Below are 20,326 nucleotides of genomic sequence, written 5' to 3' on the forward strand. Positions count from 1 at the left end.
CAAAAAAGAGGCTGGAGATGCACTGAAGGGCTCAGAAGGATGGAATAGAGAAGAATGAAAGTCCCCGAAAACACCAGGACGAAGCACTCCGACCCACTTCAGGAGAGAAGCTGACTGAAGAAGACAAAGTTCAGGTAAGCCCTCATCCGGTTTTCTTTCTCAGTTTCATTCTACCCGCTGGTTGGCAGGCGTGTTGGGTCAGAGAAACTCTGTAAACTGAAACATTTATGTATTCTTCAGCAATGCCTGAATTTAAACCAGAACTTTGAACTGCACTTAAGATAAAATTTAAGAAATCACATGTGTATGGTTGTCTACAGAATGTCTGAATTAAAATGTGCTTTAAAAAAGGTGAATTTATCTTTAGTCAATAGCAGGACTGTAGACACTGTCCTCCTACAGACCTGATGTTTGCTATTGTACGTAGAACAATACAGGATCTCAAATCTCCTGAAAAACACACTTTTATTCTTTTCGATTTTCAACAATATAAATATTTGCAAATCATAAATTATAGTCATTTCTCATTGAAATTCATTATTCATTGAAGCGCATGTTTTATATATAATGTACACAAATTTATTTTGTCTTTCATTAAAGTAGCAAGTAAATGCTTGTGAAATTACCAAATGTCTGAATGCAAATCACCTGGTAAAGTGAAAACAAATGTGAAAATTTAGATGTGATTTATACATCACATGAAAGCTGAATAAATAAGCTGTCCATTGATGTATGGTTTGTTATGATAGGACAATATTTGTCCGAGATACAACTATTTGAAAATCTGAAATCTGAGGGTGCAAAAAAAATCGAAACATTGAGAAAATCGCCTTTAAAGTTGACCATTTATGTTCGTGATTTTGCTGTATTCACTCACAAAAACAAATATTTGATTTATTTTTACGGTAGGAAATGTACAAACTATCTTCATGGAACATGATCTTTACTTAATATCCTAATGATTTTTGGCATAAAAGAAAAATTTTGACCCATACAATGTATTGTTGGCTATTGCCACAAATATACCGTGCGACATGTCCCGTGCGATCCAGGATCACAGATCTTATACACAATAGCTACTGTAGATATGAATACAAAAGCTGTTTGTGCACTTAAAAGGCAAAATATTCATTCACACACTGTTTAAATAAGTAATACATACTTGGATTATATTTGAAATTTTGCTTAATGAGAAAGTTCATTTTCAGATTAGAGATTTACATTCTCTTGTGTGTGGATGTGTATGCGTGCGAGTCAGTGGTTTCTAAAGGTTGTGGGGTCGAGTAGGTTAACAGGGCTAATATGTTGTGCGCTTCACACATGGCACAAAAATTACTGTATCACACTATCACACTAAATGCAGCATGTGACTTCACACTCGAATTTAGAGCTGATGTATAATGAAAAGGTAAAATCTGATGGGCACTCAAAATGTAATAATAAAACAATGTATTCACCTCACTGATACTGACATGATAGCGAATATTCAGATTGATCCAAAAATTCATATAGTCTAAATCCCATCCCTGACTATAACCAATCACTAAAACCAGATAGATAATATGGATATTGTTCAAGCCTTAGGTCTAACCCAAAACCTAAAATATGATTGGTTGAAAATAATGTTGTGCTAGGACCAACAAGGATGTTGATCCAGAAACATGTCCTACTTGGCGAAATCACAGTAAGCTGCTTTCCTTTACATAAACATATTTGATTAAGATGTTCAGTGCAAGATGTTGACAAAAGAATGAGAATAAAACAGATGGATCTGGATATAGTGAGCTATTCTCTTGACGCTGACTCTGAGATTAGACGAATCTCTGTCACCTCTGAGCTAGCAGGACTTCATGGGGGCATAAAATGTTGGAGCATTAGTGATAGAGGAAGATGTGAATAATAGATATCATATTTTATGAGCGCAGAACTGCTCTAAGTGCAATGAACCATACATAAAGAAAGAGAGAGATGAGAGGAAAATAGTTGCCTATATATCTCTGTATAAAAGTTTTCAGAACAAGATCAAACAGGTTCACTCCACAGCAAATCAAACAAAAAGACGCGTGTGCTGCTTTTATCATAACACATACATCTAGAATATGTAATACAAATCCACATCATTGTTAAAAACAAAAAATATATATAAAATATGGCTGAATAAAATGTAGTTAGTTCATAGTGTTTGATAGTCAGTCAAAATGCTTACACTATTTCAAATTCAGCAACATTTATGCATTAAAGGGTTAGTTCACCCAAAAATGAAAATTCTGTCAGTAATTACTCCCCCCTTAATGTCCAACCCCGTAAGACTTTCGTTCATCTTCGGAACACAAATTAAGATATTTTTGATGAAATCTGAGAGCTGGATCACTCCTCCTGCAGGCTTATGGACACCTTAACTTGCTGGCCCAGAAAATGTATTAAAGACATTGTTAATATAGTCCAAGTGACTCCAGTGGCTCAATCTTAAGTTTATAAAGCGACGAGAATACTTTTTGTGCGCAAAAACAAACAAAAATAACAACTGTATTCCACTTTTCATTTCCTTGTCTCTGGACCTCGAGTCTTTTTTACGTAGTGTTTAAGCGTAGCTCGTCTGTGTTGCACGTCACCACGTATCACACATGACCAGAGTCGCCCAATAGTGAGCCTACGTGGTGACGTGAAACACAGACGCGCTACGCTATTACACTACGTAAAAAGACTCGAGGTCCAGAGAGAAGGAAATGAAAAGTGGAATACAGTCGTTATTTTTGTTTGTTTTTGCGCACAAAAAGTATTCTCGTCGCTTTATAAACTTAAGATTGAGCCACTGGAGTCACTTGGACTATATTAACAATGTCTTTAATACATTTTCTGGGCCAGCAAGTTAACGTGTCCATAAGCCTGTGGAGGAGTGATCCAGCTCTCAGATTTCATCAAAAATATCTTAATTTGTGTTCCGAAGATGAACGAAAGGCTTACGGGGTTGGAACAACATGGGGGTGAGTAATTACTGACAGAATTTTCATTTTTGGGTGAACTAACCCTTTAAAAATAGAGATTTTTAAACTACGTGCATATTACACAGGCAACAGAGGACAAAATAACCTGAACATCGGCCAGTAGCAGAAATAAAAAGCAGAATAAAGCAGAAAAGAAATCAAGTATTAAATGGGCCTACTATAAAAAATAACTTGTACTGTCTTGTCATCCTGTATTTGTCTAATTTGTAATTTGAAGCACACAATACAACACCTATTCTAATATCGTGACCTATATATTGTACTTTTAGAGTATCAGAGATACTCTGCAGAAATAGCTTACACATAGTGGCCATCTGACTTAGTTTATGGATAACTAAATGACAATGGTGGGTCATTCATCTGTAAGTGAGTCACTTATGCTATCGTATCTTACACAGAAACCATGTATTACACCAAAACAAACACATTCACACACCACGAATATACAGCTGAAAGGGCCAAGTCCAAACTGGACAGCTTGGAAACCCCATTGATTGACAGATGGTCAAATATGGTGTGGGGTTCCCTATTCAAACAGAAAGATGGACACTGTGTACATGTTAAATTAGTCAACTTGTAGTAGAAAGTCATATAAACAGTTTTTAATAAACTAAACTCTAGAATCATCCGCATGGAACACAAACAGGAAGTGATGTCTCAATTCTGTCATCTGTTGTAGGTCAGTCTATTTTTTGGGATTGTGTCTCCTTTTTTATCTGACTTTAAGTACTTTTGTAGTTGAGACCCCGTGATATCTATTTAATGTCCTAACTCGTGATAAAGTGAGCGACCTCAGGCCATATACAGATAAGAGTGAAGGTTACGCTGTGGCACAGAGGTGATTATGTACGTCAGAGGGACTGTACTCCAGACAAAACTGCTCTGTTCTCGGGGAAAAAATCCCCATAAAGTCAATGAAAACAAACCAGTTGATCCTTTTAATATTAGATTGGCGTATCCTTGGATAAGCAGACAGGGATTTGTGTGTGTGTGTGTATGCATGTTTATATGCATGTGAGTGTGTGTGCTTGTGTGCTGTCTTCTTGGTTTGTTTCTTGGGTCATTAGTGCTGACAGTTTTAGTCCATTAGGAGGACAGGACACTGCTCTTCTTCTGACCACCCTTCACGCAATGCTCTCCCCTGCAGTTTAACGGACCCGAACCACAACACAAGAAAGAGAACAGGGAAAAATGAAACCACAAACCCCAACAACACGGATCCGCAAAACACAGCGCATTACCACAGGCCCGAGAACATCCCAGAGGAAAATGTTATTGCTTAGAAGTAGCTCTTTCATAGCTCAGGAGACGAATAGCTATGCTTCATTTAGTTATGAGTTCTCAGTAATGCTTCATTTGAGTATCAGCTTATACTTTGAATTGTGCTCAACTAATGCAAATAACTTAAGACAATTATTTACTTAGAGACACGATAACGCACAACAGAAAAAGATACGTTTCCCAGATGAGCAGTCAGTTATAAAATACAGCATTGCTAGTAAGCTCTTATTCAGAAATGTTTTGCCTCTGAATGCTGACATGTCAAATAAATCAAATAAATCTCAGGTTAACTAGCTAGAAACAGTTAACACGTGTTAGCGTTCTAAATCAAATTGTTTTTTTGTCATATGTATGAGATGAGAAAGAAACGACACTGGTCAGAGAACTGGCTTTTTTGCAGCAATCGCTCATGAAAATAACACATCACAGCCTTTGTGAACCCATCCTTAAAGGGGATATACTGTATGTACTGTATACATTTCAAGCATTAAGCACTTTTTTATTGCCAATGTCTGAACAGCTTGTAATGACATTTTAAAAACGAGACCTTCCCTGACATCCTAGGTTGTCTATGAAAGCCTGTAGACTGATTTTAATGTAAAGGACTCAGGACGTTTTTGCTGGGAAAATCAAAAGGATGCAACATTAAGAGCGCTCTCGAAAACCTCTCTTCCGTTCAATGACACATGAAACAAATGTCTATGCAATGTTCAGGATAATGCCAATAGAACTACTGTAATGCTAAGAATTAATTCACACTATAGTCTCACATAGCCAGAGATCTATAGTCTGAAATATACTTTATAATCAAACTTTCAGTGTAATTTTAATTACCTTGATGCCAGTGAATTGCAGAGCTAGTACAAACATATCCACATCTCTATGATCATATGCTTTCTTAACTGCTGTTTTCTTACCACTGTCATGTTGGTGTGTGTACAGTTTTTGTTATTAAGAGGAAAGCACGCAATACTTACATGTTCATCTAAACGTTGCCCTCAGCAGCGTGGACGGGGTTGGGATGGTATTTCCTACTTCTTTTTAACCGAAGAATGAAAAATAACTGAGTATGTCAGGGCACTGAATCAGCTAATAACCAGGGTTTCTGAATTCTACATTGAATTCCACTTTAACCTAAGCATCGATCCGGGACGTCTGTGGAAATTCCCAGCCCTAATTTACTCTCCTGGTCCAGTTCCACTGCAAAGCATGCTGGGAACTAGAAATCCTCTGCCCAGTTTCTGTCAAAATTATTCACATTCACTCTTTAAAATTCCTTTATTATCCTTTATTTTTTGGCTGCATTGATGGTTCCATGAAGAACCTTTAACATCCAACCTTTCCATTCCACAAATTGTTCTTTGGATTTTCAAAATGTTCTTCACACTAAGAACTTAAGAACTGTTCACACAAAGTTTCTTTGGGGAAAAAACAATGGTTCTTCTATGGCATCACTGCAAAAACCCTCTTTTATAAGTCCCACCACAAATGGAGTGACATGGTGGTATTGCTCAGATAATCGTCAGACGATGATAAATATTTGAGTTCATACTGAAATCGCAGTGTGTGTCATTGTTGAGATCTCTTTTAAAACTCTAGAGGAGACATACTAGAGTCTTTTGTCAGGAGAAAAATGAGCAGACTTAAGCAGAAGTCTTCATTCACATTCCATTCTCATCACAGTCTAAGAAATAACTGAGGCATCAAACATATCTCAATGCCTTCCTACGAGACAAAAGCATTGCTGAGCATGTCCAAAAAAACATATCAAATTCGACTGCATCTTTACACAGCGGAGGTCTCTACTCCCCATACATATGAAAAACCAACACACTGCAAAACAAGAAAAATATCATCTTATACATTTCACTCCCAAATGTCCCACAAAGTGCAGAACTGCCTGGCATTACACAGCAGGGCCCGACGGGACCCCCTTCTTGTCCATACACACACACACACACAAATCATACCACTGCTCACAGTATAGAAGAAAAACAACAGCCAGTGATGCAGAAATCTCCCTGCACAACAAATCCATTCACTGCAAGCATATCCACAAGCAAAAGATATAGCCGGCGCTCAAGGCCCTTTCAAAGTGCAAGCGGTTAAAGAATTACAAAGATGTTTTTCACTGTTCTTTGAATGTGAGGGGATTTAAGGACGAATAAAAAGCAGCAACCTGGCGTGGAAATGCGAGCACAAGAAAAGAGAAAGAGCAGAACCAAAGACGTTACTTCTGAGATTTCAGAGCGGCTGAAAGACGGCAAGCTCGCACGCAGACGCACAACCACCTGCTCCGAGACTGACAGTTCCATTCAGCTGGCCTCTAAACAACTTTTTCCTTTCCAGGGATTAATTGCCAATTGCGAAGACAAATCTCGAAAAACACTTTTTTTGGCACTAGTTCATTCTCACCCTCTTACTGTTTGTTTTGTAGAAACACTCTCTATCTGTCTGCCCATTTTGGGATTCACTATAGACAAATGAAATAAAACTAACGAGACTGAGAACCACCCCTAGTTACTGCATACTTTTCCACCTCACAGCCAAAAGGACAAAGCTGGTTAATACATTTTATACCTACTGTAAAAAGGTATACTCCCATAAAGTCATCATCATGAAATCAAAATTGACCATTCTTCTTTTTTTATGGAATATTCCAGTATTTATTATAAATTATTTATCCGTACACATCATTATTTTTTTATTCATTTGCCCTCCCTCATAATATTTATTCAGAATATCTTCCCCTCCCTATTGCAACAACATCTCTTGTCTTCACTAATGGCATGTTTACTGCATTGAGGGCGAGACAACCTGTCACACACATGACATCACAGCAATATGAAACACAATTATTTAATTATCCAATCAATTCCTAATGGACAAAATCAAGTCCTTCCCTACATGTTTTCTTGTTCAGGAAGCTGTTTCACTCAAAAATATGTCACAATAAGGAAGAAAAGACTATCACAACTTCCTTTACATGCAGATTTGAAAGAATTCACAATTTCTGAAATGAGTTGTTTATCCCGAAATTGTCATTTACTCACGTTTTACATGGAACAGAAAAGAAGAAGTTTAGCACATTGTCCCAGGTGCTCTGTTCTATACAAGGAAATGGTGATTGGTGCTGTCAAACTAAACAAAAAGCACAAAATAGTACAATAAAAGTAGTCCAATCAACTTGTGCGCTATATTTTTAAGTCTTCTGAAGACATGTGGACAGGTGGATTACATGGGATGATCTGCTAAACTTCTTTTGTGTTTCATCGAGGAAAGCACGTCATCACGTATTTTTAAAACACATTTAAACTCTTGAAATGATAAGACAATTTTGAATTATTGAATATTTTTTAGTCTGTACACTACCCTTCAGAAGTCAGGTCAGCAAGATTTTTAAAAAAGAAATTATTACTTTTATTAAATCAAGGATGCATTACATTTTTACATTGTTAAAAATGCGGTTCTTTAGAACTTTCTGAAACAAAATCATGGAAAATGCATCATGGTTTCCAAAAAAAATTAAAATAATAATAATTAAGCAACACAACTATTCTACTTAACTTTGAAAATAATGTGTTTCTTGAGCACCAAATCAGCATATTAGAATGATTTCTGAAGGATCGTGTGACACTAAAGACTAACTATGATGAAATTCAGCTTTGTCATCACCGGAAATTACATTTTAAAATACAATAACAAAATACAACATTATTTTCAGTTGTGTCGCAATCACAAAGTTGTGTTTCGACACAATAAAAGCAGCCTTTGAGCATAAGAGACTCAAAAACATTTAAAAAAATCGTACCTACTTCAAAATTTTGAACAGCTTTAGCACTTGCCCTACAACACAGAACATGTTGTGTTGTTGATTTCATCTGTCCCTTTTCATTAGATTTCTTTCACTCTACAACATGAAATCATTAAATGTGTCATTTCAGCCCCCATGCCTGGTGTGACCCTGCAGTAGCTGTCAGGTCCACATGCTCAGTTCAGTTGTGGTGGTTAGTTGTATTGAGCAGAACAGTCCATCCTCCATCTGTCCACCCACCCCTACAGAGAGACAGATTACCCCTGACGTGACCACTGACTCTCAATATTTACCCCTTCCTTCCAAACCTACAGTATTGATATTGCCACACACACATGCACACACAGGAAATAGATAGATTATTTCCCCTGTTGTGAAAGGCAAACACAAATCACTTGACACGTACTACTAACCCGATCTCTGCCCCCTGTGGCTCAGTCTAGATTGCTTATCATTGAATTATTTGCTTGTCATACCAATTTGATAGCTGAAAGCAAACAATAATTTTAGTTAATGTATTTTAAATATATAACGATAATATATAATTCAGTCAACAGTCTTTGAGCTATCAAAACGATAGGGCAGAGAGAAACATTTACTGGCTACATAAATTCTCATAAGGAGATAGTATTGCTAACCCAAAAGCTCATTTTCCACTAGAATTTCTAATGGGGTTTTAGAATAGTTTTGTAGAGTGTGCTTTTGGAATTCAAGTTACCAACCAGTTGAAAGTTGCTACTTAAGATAAGTTCTAGTGGTAATAACAATCCACTACGTGGTACGACCTTGTGCAATTTGATTTCTTTTCAAAGTGTTAACCTCAGAAAATACTGTTCTAATTCAATGAAAACCTTCTGAAACACATTAGAAAACCCAAGCTAAAGAATTCTCAGGGCTTTATGAGAATAATAGAAGAGCACATAATCTATGATTTCTTGACAAAAGCAAAGCCAAACATGACATGACTAAACCAAACTTCTCCATCATCCTGTTTTTTAACTTTTGCTCTCTTAACTTTCATCAACATACTGTATCACGCACGAAAAGATTGCTAGTCACGAGGATCTGTAAAACCTGACCAGACTCAGACACATTTCCATGCCAATAATGTTGCCATGTTCTCCATGCCAACAACCTCTTTAATTAGAGTGAAGTCCCCCTCATGCTTCCCCCTCCCCTTTGCTGGTACCAGACAGCACCCCCCCAACCCAATTTCAAACCAAACACCACAACGCTCTCCCCTAACACACACACTCTTACTCACACTCCTCATTATCAATGCGAGGAACATGCAGACCAGAGGGGGCTGTAGAGTGTGTGATTCGATTGACCCAGATCTTCAAGTGTAAATGAGAGCGAGAACGAGGGAGAAGAGGGAGGGATGGAAAGAGATGGAAGTGAGGAAGAGTGAGAGGCTGGTGGGGTGCAGGGAGGTTCATGAAGAGACTAATTTGAGGCTTAGTGGGGCGTCCGTGTGCTAAAAACTAAGCAGATTTGCTGAAGGACAGTGTCTATTATTATTATTATTATTATTATTATTAAAATTTGCACAAGCTAACATGCTCTGCTTCTGTAAACACAAAGCTGTGAAGATCTGTCAATTAAACATTTAACATTGCAAAATATGTAATTTTACTGTAAAATCCTGTCATATTTTAGATTTTTTTACAAATAAAAACTATGAATTACCATATAATTTACAGTGGGAGGACATTTCCATAAGTCCCTGCATGCGTGACATCAAATATGAATATATTTGATATAAATAATTTAGTATCTCATTTTTGTGTTATCAGTAATGTACATTAGGGTTACATTTCCTGTTATTTATTTGCTTAATTGTATTGCATTATTTTAGTGCCATGTGTGTTCCCTGTTAATTTTTATGTATGCGACTATTGGCCTTCTATTGTACCACTTGTCAGTACATTTTATGGTAAAAATCTGATTTTGGCCATTCAAGTATAGGCTATATTAACATAAATGATACACAGTTGTAAAATCATTGTAAAATATACAGGCATCAATATGTCATCCATAATACCTGAAACATTGTAACCGTTTTTTGTTTTACGGTAAATTTCTGGCAACCCTATGGCTGCTGTTTTTTTTTTTAACCATACATTTTATAGTAAGGAGTTGAAAGGAAAAAAAAATGTATTGAGGCAAGACCTAATGACTGAACATACACTACAATTGTTTAGACTGTTGAACTTCCAACCTAATCTTTTTCAGTTTTATTATTGTAAGAGATATACAAGTAAGGTAAGATGATGTTAAAAAGTATGGTCTAAGTTAATTTCCCTCTACACGCTTCAACCCTTCAGAGCTCTCAAAGTAGTGGATAAAGCCTTTGGAGGGCAGATATGATCACTTCTGCAAACAACACAGCTTTAGTTTTGTTCACAAAAAAAAATATTTTCTAAGACATCAAGGAAAGGTGACTAATGTGCATTGGTCATGCATGAAGCCACTGAGCTCTAAACATTCGAGTCAGATCAGAAACCGAGATAAAATGGTAATATATGACAGAAAGTTCTTTGATCCCATTCCCCGCAGGTCCTCTTTTTGTCTTTTACGAGAGACCAACACTGTTGTAGTGCATGCATGTGTATGCGTGAGTGTGTGCGGTTGTCTTGTGTTCACGAGCAAGTCTGCTGGGTGCATATATGGCCGTGTGCAGGATTACTGTGCGCTGGAAACAGAAAAGAGACTAAGTTTGCACTAAGCTGCAGGAGCCTAACTGCAAAAATGTGTACGAAAATCAACAGAGGTTTGTGTGTGTGTGTGCGCGCATCACTGGGTTTTCTTTTAGTGTGCAATGGCATTCAGGAAAGAGGATTATATTGCACAGTATGAGGTGACAGTGGAGGGTGTTTATATTAGGGATGCATTTTTTTGTTCTCAGCTACAGAGTTCGTCTGTGAGAGAGGAAGGGAAAGACTAGCTTTGCTTGCTTGAGAGTGAATGAACTGAAAGTCTGACTCAATCAGTAGGTCTGTGAGTCCCTGATAAAGATGAAACACACACACACACACACAGAGAGAGAGACACGCTATAGATCCCTATAAGACGATTTGGGTGTCCATCAAGAGTGTTTTTTCCAACACAGTCTCATGACAGTTTGCTAATATTTTTTTACGATTTGATGAATTGGTTGCACATTCATCTGACTTTGAACAACCTCATTTGTACATTAAGTTAAATTGAGGGGTGGACCATCATGGTGAAGCTTAACCAACAAATCTTAATTTTTTGTACGATTGTATACGAATAACATCGGGTTGTTTTCTCCTGTAGGGCAAGAGAGGCAGCAATCATGAAAACCCAAGTGTACTGTATGCCCTGCAAAAAAATTCTTGAGACAGTTGCAGAGCCTCCAAGTCACTGTCAATCTGATAAAGCCAGCATATCATGTTCACAAACAGTCCACAAATCAACCTGAATAGGTAAAATGGTGAAAACAGAATAAACAACTCACCCATCACTTTTACATCACCATTACTAATCACCTTTGGTCACGTCTAAAATCAAAATGAACATGAAATAATACATATGTGGTGCTGGTTGTGATGTGATTTGAGTCCAATCCATGACATCTGAATCCATTCATTCTTTCTCTCTCCAATAACACATATTCAATAAAAGTGGAAACAGGCCAACTAAAAATAATTTACATCAGAGGAATCACAAGATAATGGACCCTTTTCACAGTTCACAACATAGTTCCGTCTTTATTTAACATTTGTAAAACATTTTCTCTCAATGGTTTAATGTATTTTTACACTATCATTAAATTTTTACATTTTAGAACTAGATGGAAATATGCTTTGTTATTATTACTGACCCCAAACTTTTTTTTTGTTGACAGAAATCAATACTTTTATTCAGCAATAAAACGTTAAAAAGTTGATAAAAGTTGATCAAAAGTGACAGTAAATACAAAAAGAAATAATGTTCTTTTAAAAATTGTATCTCGCATCAGAAGCAGCACAACTGGTTTTAACCTTGACAATAATACGAAATCTTGGTTACACTTTATTTTAAGGTGTCCGTGTTATAGTGTAATTATACATTTAAGTACTGAGTAATAATAATTAACTACATACTTATAGGATTAGGATTAGGTTTAGGGTTAGTTCCATGTAGTTAAGCACAATTAAACGTAATTACTATAGTAAATATGTAATGTGTAACAAACACTGTAAAATAAAGTGTTACCAAAATCTTTCTTGAGCACCATATCATCATATTAGAATGATTTCTGAAGGATCATGTGACACTGCAGACTGGAGTAATGGCTGATGAAAAACTCATCCATTTTCAAATATATTAAAATAGAGAACATGATATTAATATAGTAATATTTCACAATATTTCTGTTTTTACGGTAACACTTTACAATAAGGTTCATTACTTAAAATTAGCTAACATGAACTAAGAATAAACAATACTTCTACAGCATTTATTAATCTTAGTTAATATTAATTTCAACATTTACAAATACATTCTTATAATCGAGGGTTGTATTTGTTAACAATAGTTGATGCACTGTGAACATGAAAAGCTGTATTTTTATTAACTAACATTAATAAAGATTAGCTAATACAGTAAAAAATTATTGATCATTATTAATTCATATTCGTTAATACGTAACTAATGTTAACTAATGAACCTTATTGTACAGTGTTGCCGTTTTTACTGTATTTATCAGATGAATGCAGCCTTAGTGAGCATAAGTGACTGCTTTAAAAAAAAAAACATTAAAAAAACATTTTCTTAGTCACTTAACACAATAATATCATATAATATACACACTCAAAACAGACACACAGCTTTCCACTTAGTTTCTGAAAAACAAACACCCCGTGGCTTACTGTTAATACATACAACACAATCCAGAATATAACACAGATGCCAATACTGAAAAAATCTGAAAAATTATTTTCTTATGTTATTTGGCTTCATTTGTTACCACCAACATATAACATAACCTGAGGAACAGGAGCAGCACATTCTGAGGATTAGCTTAAAGCTGCGAGTTGAGGGAATAAAGTGGGAGATATTAGACAGACACTCAGTCCCATAATGGTAGAGTTGATGAGGCTTAGCAGCAATGATGACGCTGATGCTGGAGCAGGAGAGGCAAGACCACAGGGCTCAACACTTACTCCCAACTGTGTAATTATACAGCATACAGAGCAACACCACAGCTCGTTTACAAAGGCTGACTGCTCAAAACTAGATGAGAAGCAGATTAATAACCCGTGACTCCAGCAGCCGCAGGGTACAATAACATCACAACTGTGAGGTGTCTAAACATGGCAGACAAGTCATTTTAAAGGGAGTATATAGAGGTAAGAAATAATGTCCTAATCAGCCTGTTATTGTACCCTTTTAGTTTAGTAATTTTCACCTATTTTCAAAAAAGAAAATCCTGTCATTATTTACTCATTCTCATTCATTCCAAACCTGCATGACTTTCTTTTTTCCTCTGAACACAAAGAGTTTAACAGAATGTCTGAGCTCAAATCGTCATTAATGAAAGTGGATGGGGACCAGGGGACGTCGAACTCCAAAAGGACAAAATGAAAAAAGAACCATAAAAGGATCATAAAAATAGTCTATAGAATTTGAACACTATATTCCGAGTCTTTTGAAGCCATGTGATAGCTTTGCGTGAGTCTTTCTTGACAGCCGTGGTCACCACTCACTTTCATTGTATGGAAAAGAGCAGATCGGACGTTCTGCCAAAAAGAATCACTTTTTAATTATGGGTAGATATGAGGGTGAGTAAATTATGACAGAATTGTATTCCTTTTTGATATTCAACATTTTGATCATTTTAAGAGATATTTAATCATTTTAAAGAATTTTCATGATAAATTGCTTCAGTGGACAATGTAATAAAAAAACAAAAACAAACAAAAAACATGTAACCATAGCATCAGTTTTTAATGCATGGCTATACGACAAACAACTGCATTGTTCCATCAGAAGAAAACATTATCCCTCAGTTTCACAGGCAAGGCTTAAATCGAGTTCCCGACGCAAATGCATGACGCTGTCTTAACTGAAAGCAACTTGGTCAGTGCCATTGTTTTGTCTCAAGATGCAAACCAGTAATGTTTTTTTTTTTTTGTCTAAGGCATGTATATAAAAGCTACTTAAATGTCCTATTTGAACTAAGGCCTAATCTTGGCTTAATCTAAGCCCTGTATGTGAAACCAGGCCAATATCTCATATGTGATGTGAGATTTGCGCTACATATACATGTGAAATACATAAACAGTGGAGGAAGCGCGATTATCAGGATCATTCTCAAGGATATTAACCTTTCTAGCTTTTACATTCTTACTGCAGATTTCTTAATCAGCTCTTTTAAAAATAAATCTTGGGGAAAAAATAACTGGGCTATTAACTCCAATGTGCATCTCATCTAGCTTAACTGGAATGACTCAGGAGAGATTTTTGAGGATTGTTCTGATAGTGACCACTAGAGGACAGCAGTGAGACTGCAGTGGGAATGTTATGAGTAAATTTCTCCGGAGAGATTTCTGAGGCACTATTGTTCATGAATGTTTAATGCGTTTTTTCTCTCTGTGTTTTAATAATTCTGTTAATTAAATCACACTGAGGAAGTACACTCCTGCCCTGCTGTTGTTGTCTTTTAACATGTTTTACATATGTCGTCTTACTAACTTGAATTTGACTGACAATGAATCGCTAGATATATTCTAGGATTTATTGTTATGAATAATTAATTCTTTCCTGTGTGTCTTAGGCTACTACTCATTTTCTGTGAAAGATAATTAATTGCTGTGCATGTTTGTTTTCAGAAATCGACTTTCAGCTGCTGTGTGTGCGTGTTTGTTTGTGTGCCGCCCTTGACCTGACTGGACCGACGCCATGCTGTGGACTCTCCTCCTGGCTTTAATTCTACTGCTGTTGCTCCAGGCACAGCTGCTTGTTTGCCTACATGAACTCCGAGCCTCTTTGACCTCAGTGACATCTGCGACCCCTTCTGGAGCTTCCAATGCCTCGACTTTGCAACGTCTGCCAGGGGCCATCATCATCGGGGTGCGCAAAGGAGGCACCAGGGCCCTGCTGGAGATGCTCAACCTCCATCCAGATGTGGAAGTAGCCAAGACCGAGATCCACTACTTCAACCAGGACGAAAACTTTCGTAAGGGTCTGGACTGGTACCGTGCCCAGATGCCCATCACCCTTCCTGGGCAGCTGACGGTGGAAAAGACCCCTGGCTACTTCACAGCACCACCGGCCCCAAGGAGGATATGGGCCACGAATCCAGCGGTGAAACTGCTGCTGATCGTTCGTGACCCTGCAGAGAGACTCGTGTCAGACTATACACAAGTTCTCCACAACCGAATTCAGCAGAACAAGCCATACCAGCCACTGGACGAGATGCTACTATCAAACGGACACATCAACACCAAATACAAGGCCCTTCAGAGGAGTTTTTACTACCAGCACCTGGCCAGATGGTTGGAGCTTTTTCCCAGGGAGCAGATACACATTGTGGATGGAGAAGCACTGATTCAGAATCCGTTCCCTGAGCTGCAGAAGGCGGAGAAGTTCTTGGAACTTCCACCTCGGATAAAGACGGACAATTTCTATTTTAACGTCACTAAGGGCTTTTACTGTATGATGTCTGCGGGACACGACAAGTGCCTGGATGAATCTAAAGGAAGACCACATGCACCACTTAGCAACGAGGCTTTCCAGAAGCTTTGCCGCTACCTGCGACTACCCAATCAAATCTTTTTCAAAATGGTGGGACAGAGGTTTGACTGGTGCTAAAGACAGCCAAAAAATGACTGACAGCTCTCACAGAGACCGAGAAGTGCATTCATAATACTATTGGCAACCCTCTTTTGTGAAAATGTTGTAATGTTGTCAAAGAAATATGGTTAAAATGCCTTGGTAACCAGTTTGCAAGAGGACTAAGCATGGAAGCCAGCGCCAAAAACTGTTCTGAACACTAATACACCTACAGTTTGTCTTCTGTGGAAAATAGAATCTACAGGACTTCATGTGCTTTAAAAAACTCTTTGGACCAGTCTTAACTCCAAAAGTCCCAGTTCAAACAGACTGTTGATATGGAAATGAGGTTGAAAACACTGGCAATGCCCAGTTAGTGATGAGACTGAACTTGAAAACTCGATTTTCTCTAATAATAAACAAAGATAGAATGTGGATAGACATCAAGATAAAAATAAAAATAAAATGTTACTGCAGTGGTACTTGAAGCATTTATCGAAAATACTGCTTTGTCATCTGTATAATTGTAGTCTAATCATTTAATTCTCATGTTTAATATACTAATTTGTACTTGAATATTTTATTTACTTTTTTTTAATAGAAATGTCTATTTTTTAAAACAATTGGTTCTTTAAATTGAGATATTTCATAATGTCATAAGTTAATGCACTGCAAAATTCTGTTTTCTTTTCAATAAATACATGTACATAAAACATCTCACATCTATTCATCTAAAACGCTGACATTATTTTGCACACCTCAGACAACAACATATTGTCACATTGTCAAATGTCTGTATTAACTTATTCTGTTTTCTTTAAAAATGTCTAAACCTTAATTTCAGGGGGCCTTTTGACAATAAGACATCTTAAGTGAAATGAAATGAAGGTGCGCTCAGCTATTTTCGTTTATGTTTTGTTTATGTTAGTCTCATCACAATTGAGTGTATATTGTAAGGCCTGCTCAATTGGTCCAACGACAGTTTCCAATAAGCAGGTGAAGGTTTCTACGCGTTACTGTCTTTTCAGCGTGGTAAAGTCATTTAATTGCTTCTTTGTTTCATCTGACTCCAAAAATGAAAAAGGTCTAATTGAAGGTTTGTTAATCATTAAATTTAGGTGAATGTTTGATTATTCTATTCAACTCTTTATTGGAATTACACTGGTTCATCTGGATTCCAAAAACACTTTGAGTCCCACACTGGCCAAGTTGGGTATACGATCTCTCATAACCACAAGCTCGTCAGTCTCGGTCATTAGACAGAGGCGATTGACTAATATCCTAGATGGCCGTACTCCACTTTGCTCATTCTATAATATATTATTTAGTCCCCATAGATCCGAACACACTTAACTAAGGTAAGATTATATCTAACCAGAGGCCACAACCATTACCATAGAACCAAGCTGACCAACTTGCAACTTTGTATTAGCGTGCCGTAGTTTCCCACTAAGTTAGAATAATGCTATACAATAGTTCGAGGTTGAGGCTTAGATTGGTCTAACAACACTCTGTTGTTCTAAACGGAAAACCCATTATTAGCCTCTACAGTTCTAAGTATACATTGACTATGCTGATGTGTTAGTCGGATCTCTGAAATTTCAGTCGGTGTGCTCTGCTCTACTTAAGCTGAATTTCAGTCCGTTTACTAACATGATCGTAGAATTGTGGCGGTATGGACTTAACGTAATCTACTAGAGTTAATAATTTCAGAGTAAATCAGAATAAATCCAAATGTAACAATTTATTATTAGTCAGGTAAATGTATTAAGCCAATTACATAATCAAATTCAAAGATAATCAATACAATAACATCAAAGATAAAGAGAAAAGATTAATAAGTTACCTGACACTAGAAAAATACACAGTCATGTTTGGACTACAAATCGCCCCAAGCCTCTGGAGACATTTCTTTATATACTCAGGCCAAGACAAAACATCCCCCAATGTGGGGAATGAACTTACAATAGGAATTTGCCACTGTAAAAAAAAGTTCCGTTAAATTTACGGAAAAAAACTGGCAGCTGTGGTTGCCAGAAATACTGTAAAAAAATACGGTAGCAACATTCTAGGTTTTACCAACTTAAATTTACAGTAAAAAAACGTACGTCATTATCTGATATTATGTTAATTTACCGACCTATTGAAGTACTAATATCTGTTTTGTTCCATTGTAATTCACTGACAACCACCAATCACAGTGATGATGAGAGTCACATGATGAATCAAAGCTCATCACAAGTACCTTTTCCACAAGAAAGTTATTAGTAATTTATAGAAGCTGCACAATGCAATAAACATTAATTTAACAACATTAAATGTAACATAAAACCCTAATGTACATAACTGATTAGAAAAAAACTAAGAAAAACTATAAAGAAACATAGGCTAGTAATTTCAGCAAAAATACATAAAATGTAAAGTGTCACGCAGGGAATTGTGGGAATGTCAATTTACAGGTTTTCGCTGTAAATTGTACAATGACTTGATCTTTTTCACTTCCAAAAACTGTATTTTTTTGTGTAACTGTAACTGTAAAATGACATTTAATGTATGGTTAGATCTATCACAGTTATTTACCGTATATAGTATGGAAACTTTCTGTTTACCAATTAACAGTTTTTCACTGTAGCATTTTTACGGCCTTTTACCGTTAAAATCACGATCATTTTTAGTTATAGACACAGGGAGTTCACACCTTGTCGATAAACAGGAGGTAGTTTGGATGAAGGACCCTGTGAAAAATAAACAAAGTATCTCTAGTCTAAACCCTTATTACCATTTGGTTTACTTCTGTGGAGATGAAACCATTGTGCCAGTCGCTCTGAGACATTTTAAATGATACCAAACATGACTGTTAATTCACTTATATTGACATAGAACATTATAATTTTTATATAATCTTTCTAAGTGAAGAGAAGAAAGTGTAAAGAGAAGGAAGTGGGGGGAGAAGGAACAAATGGAAGGACAGGAGGGAAAGAAGCTGTCCCGCAACTTCACTGTGGTGTGTGGAGACAAATGGCGTATGTGTTTGTGGTGTCCGTATCTCAGGAGATCAAAGTATCTGAGGTTCTGTTTGTCTTACAATATTACAATATTTTTAAGCACTCACTTCTTCAGGGGTAAAACATTCCAGAGAAAAAACAATTGAGTGCAGCTTTAAATGGATAGTTCACCCAAAAATGAAAATTCTGTCATTACTTACTCACTCACCCTCAAGTTGTTCCAAACCTGTAGGCTATTCGGTTATTTCTTCTGCTGAACACAAAAGAAGATATTTTAGGGAATGTTAACCAGACGGTAGCCAAAACATTACTAAGGATGTCAATGCGTGCCGTCAACTGTTTCTTTAAAATATCTTCTTTTGTGCTCAACAGAAGAAAGAAACTTACTGACAACTATCATATGTTAGAAATAGAAGATGCTCGTGACATGATTGCCAACTTACATTAGTGCTAGTACAGTACATCATGAAAGAAGTGTGACTTGAATCCCTCTCCACATGAACAAGCAGGTAAGGATCCTGTAGATGTAGTTTACACACACGTCCGGTAGATGGCAGTGTCTCTGTCATGCAGAACTGAGGAGGGCAGTGACAAAAGCAGAGAAATACTTGATTCTTGTGATGTGAGATGAAACTTTAATGAAAACTAAAGGTAAATTAAGTCGTTTCCCTCTCTTAAAACAGCTTCACATCTACAGCAATTAAACAGTAATTGTAACTTAAATTACAAGCTGTGCATTTAGCTGGTTGAGTATATATTATATATATTTTACATGTACAATATTATAGAAATAAATTTTGCAATAAATAAATAAACAAATAAATAAATAAATAATGAAAAGGAGACATCTTGCCCCACTACTTTACTTAAAAAATAGAAATACTGTATACACAATACACCAGATCTCATTTTTATAAATAAATTATTTCTTTAAAAAAGCTTCAATTAATGTAAAATACTACATCAAACAGTATATAGAAATTAATGCATTTTGACAGTTTAGTTGAATAACTGAATAATGACAGACACATCAGTTAACGTAAAAAGAGATTAATCTGAAAGGCCCGCTTATTAGGCTATATAAAAATCGGTCTATATTCGACTATTAATTCTGCTGAGTTAACCTGTAGGTTTATGATGACTAATAAAGATGTGTGAAATGTATATTAGAATTAAATAATAATTAATAATTATAATAATTATTACTTTGCATAATAACTTTTCACTTCGAAATAAAAATAAATATTTTACTCTACAAATCTAAATAAATTAATCTAAAATAAAATCCAAAAATCTGCAAAAAATAATATCCATAAATGTGCATCGTCCATCCATCCTATTCATTTATCTGCATGTTTTCCCAACACTGGCCACTAGAGGGCGATCCTCCACACTCTCCCTTTGGTTCGCGCATGCGCAGTCACGCCTTCTCCAGTCCC

At 36.4% G+C, this 20,326-nt stretch overlaps 1 protein-coding gene across 1 annotated transcript; it reads left to right on the forward strand.

Moving 5' to 3' along the window:
- hs3st1l2 (heparan sulfate (glucosamine) 3-O-sulfotransferase 1-like 2) lies at positions 1-15,921 on the forward strand (the record flags this gene model as incomplete). The annotated part of the gene is made up of 2 exons (XM_081364715.1): positions 1-134; positions 14,940-15,921. The coding sequence occupies exon 2, from the start codon at positions 15,010-15,012 to the stop codon at positions 15,919-15,921; it is 912 nt and encodes a 303-aa protein (XP_081220841.1). The 5' UTR covers positions 1-134; positions 14,940-15,009.
- Between the last annotated feature and the right edge of the window lie 4,405 nt (positions 15,922-20,326).

The sequence above is a fragment of the Scardinius erythrophthalmus genome (assembly GCF_964197995.2).
Source record: "Scardinius erythrophthalmus genome assembly, chromosome: 5".
Classification (NCBI taxonomy): Eukaryota; Metazoa; Chordata; class Actinopteri; order Cypriniformes; family Leuciscidae; genus Scardinius; species Scardinius erythrophthalmus.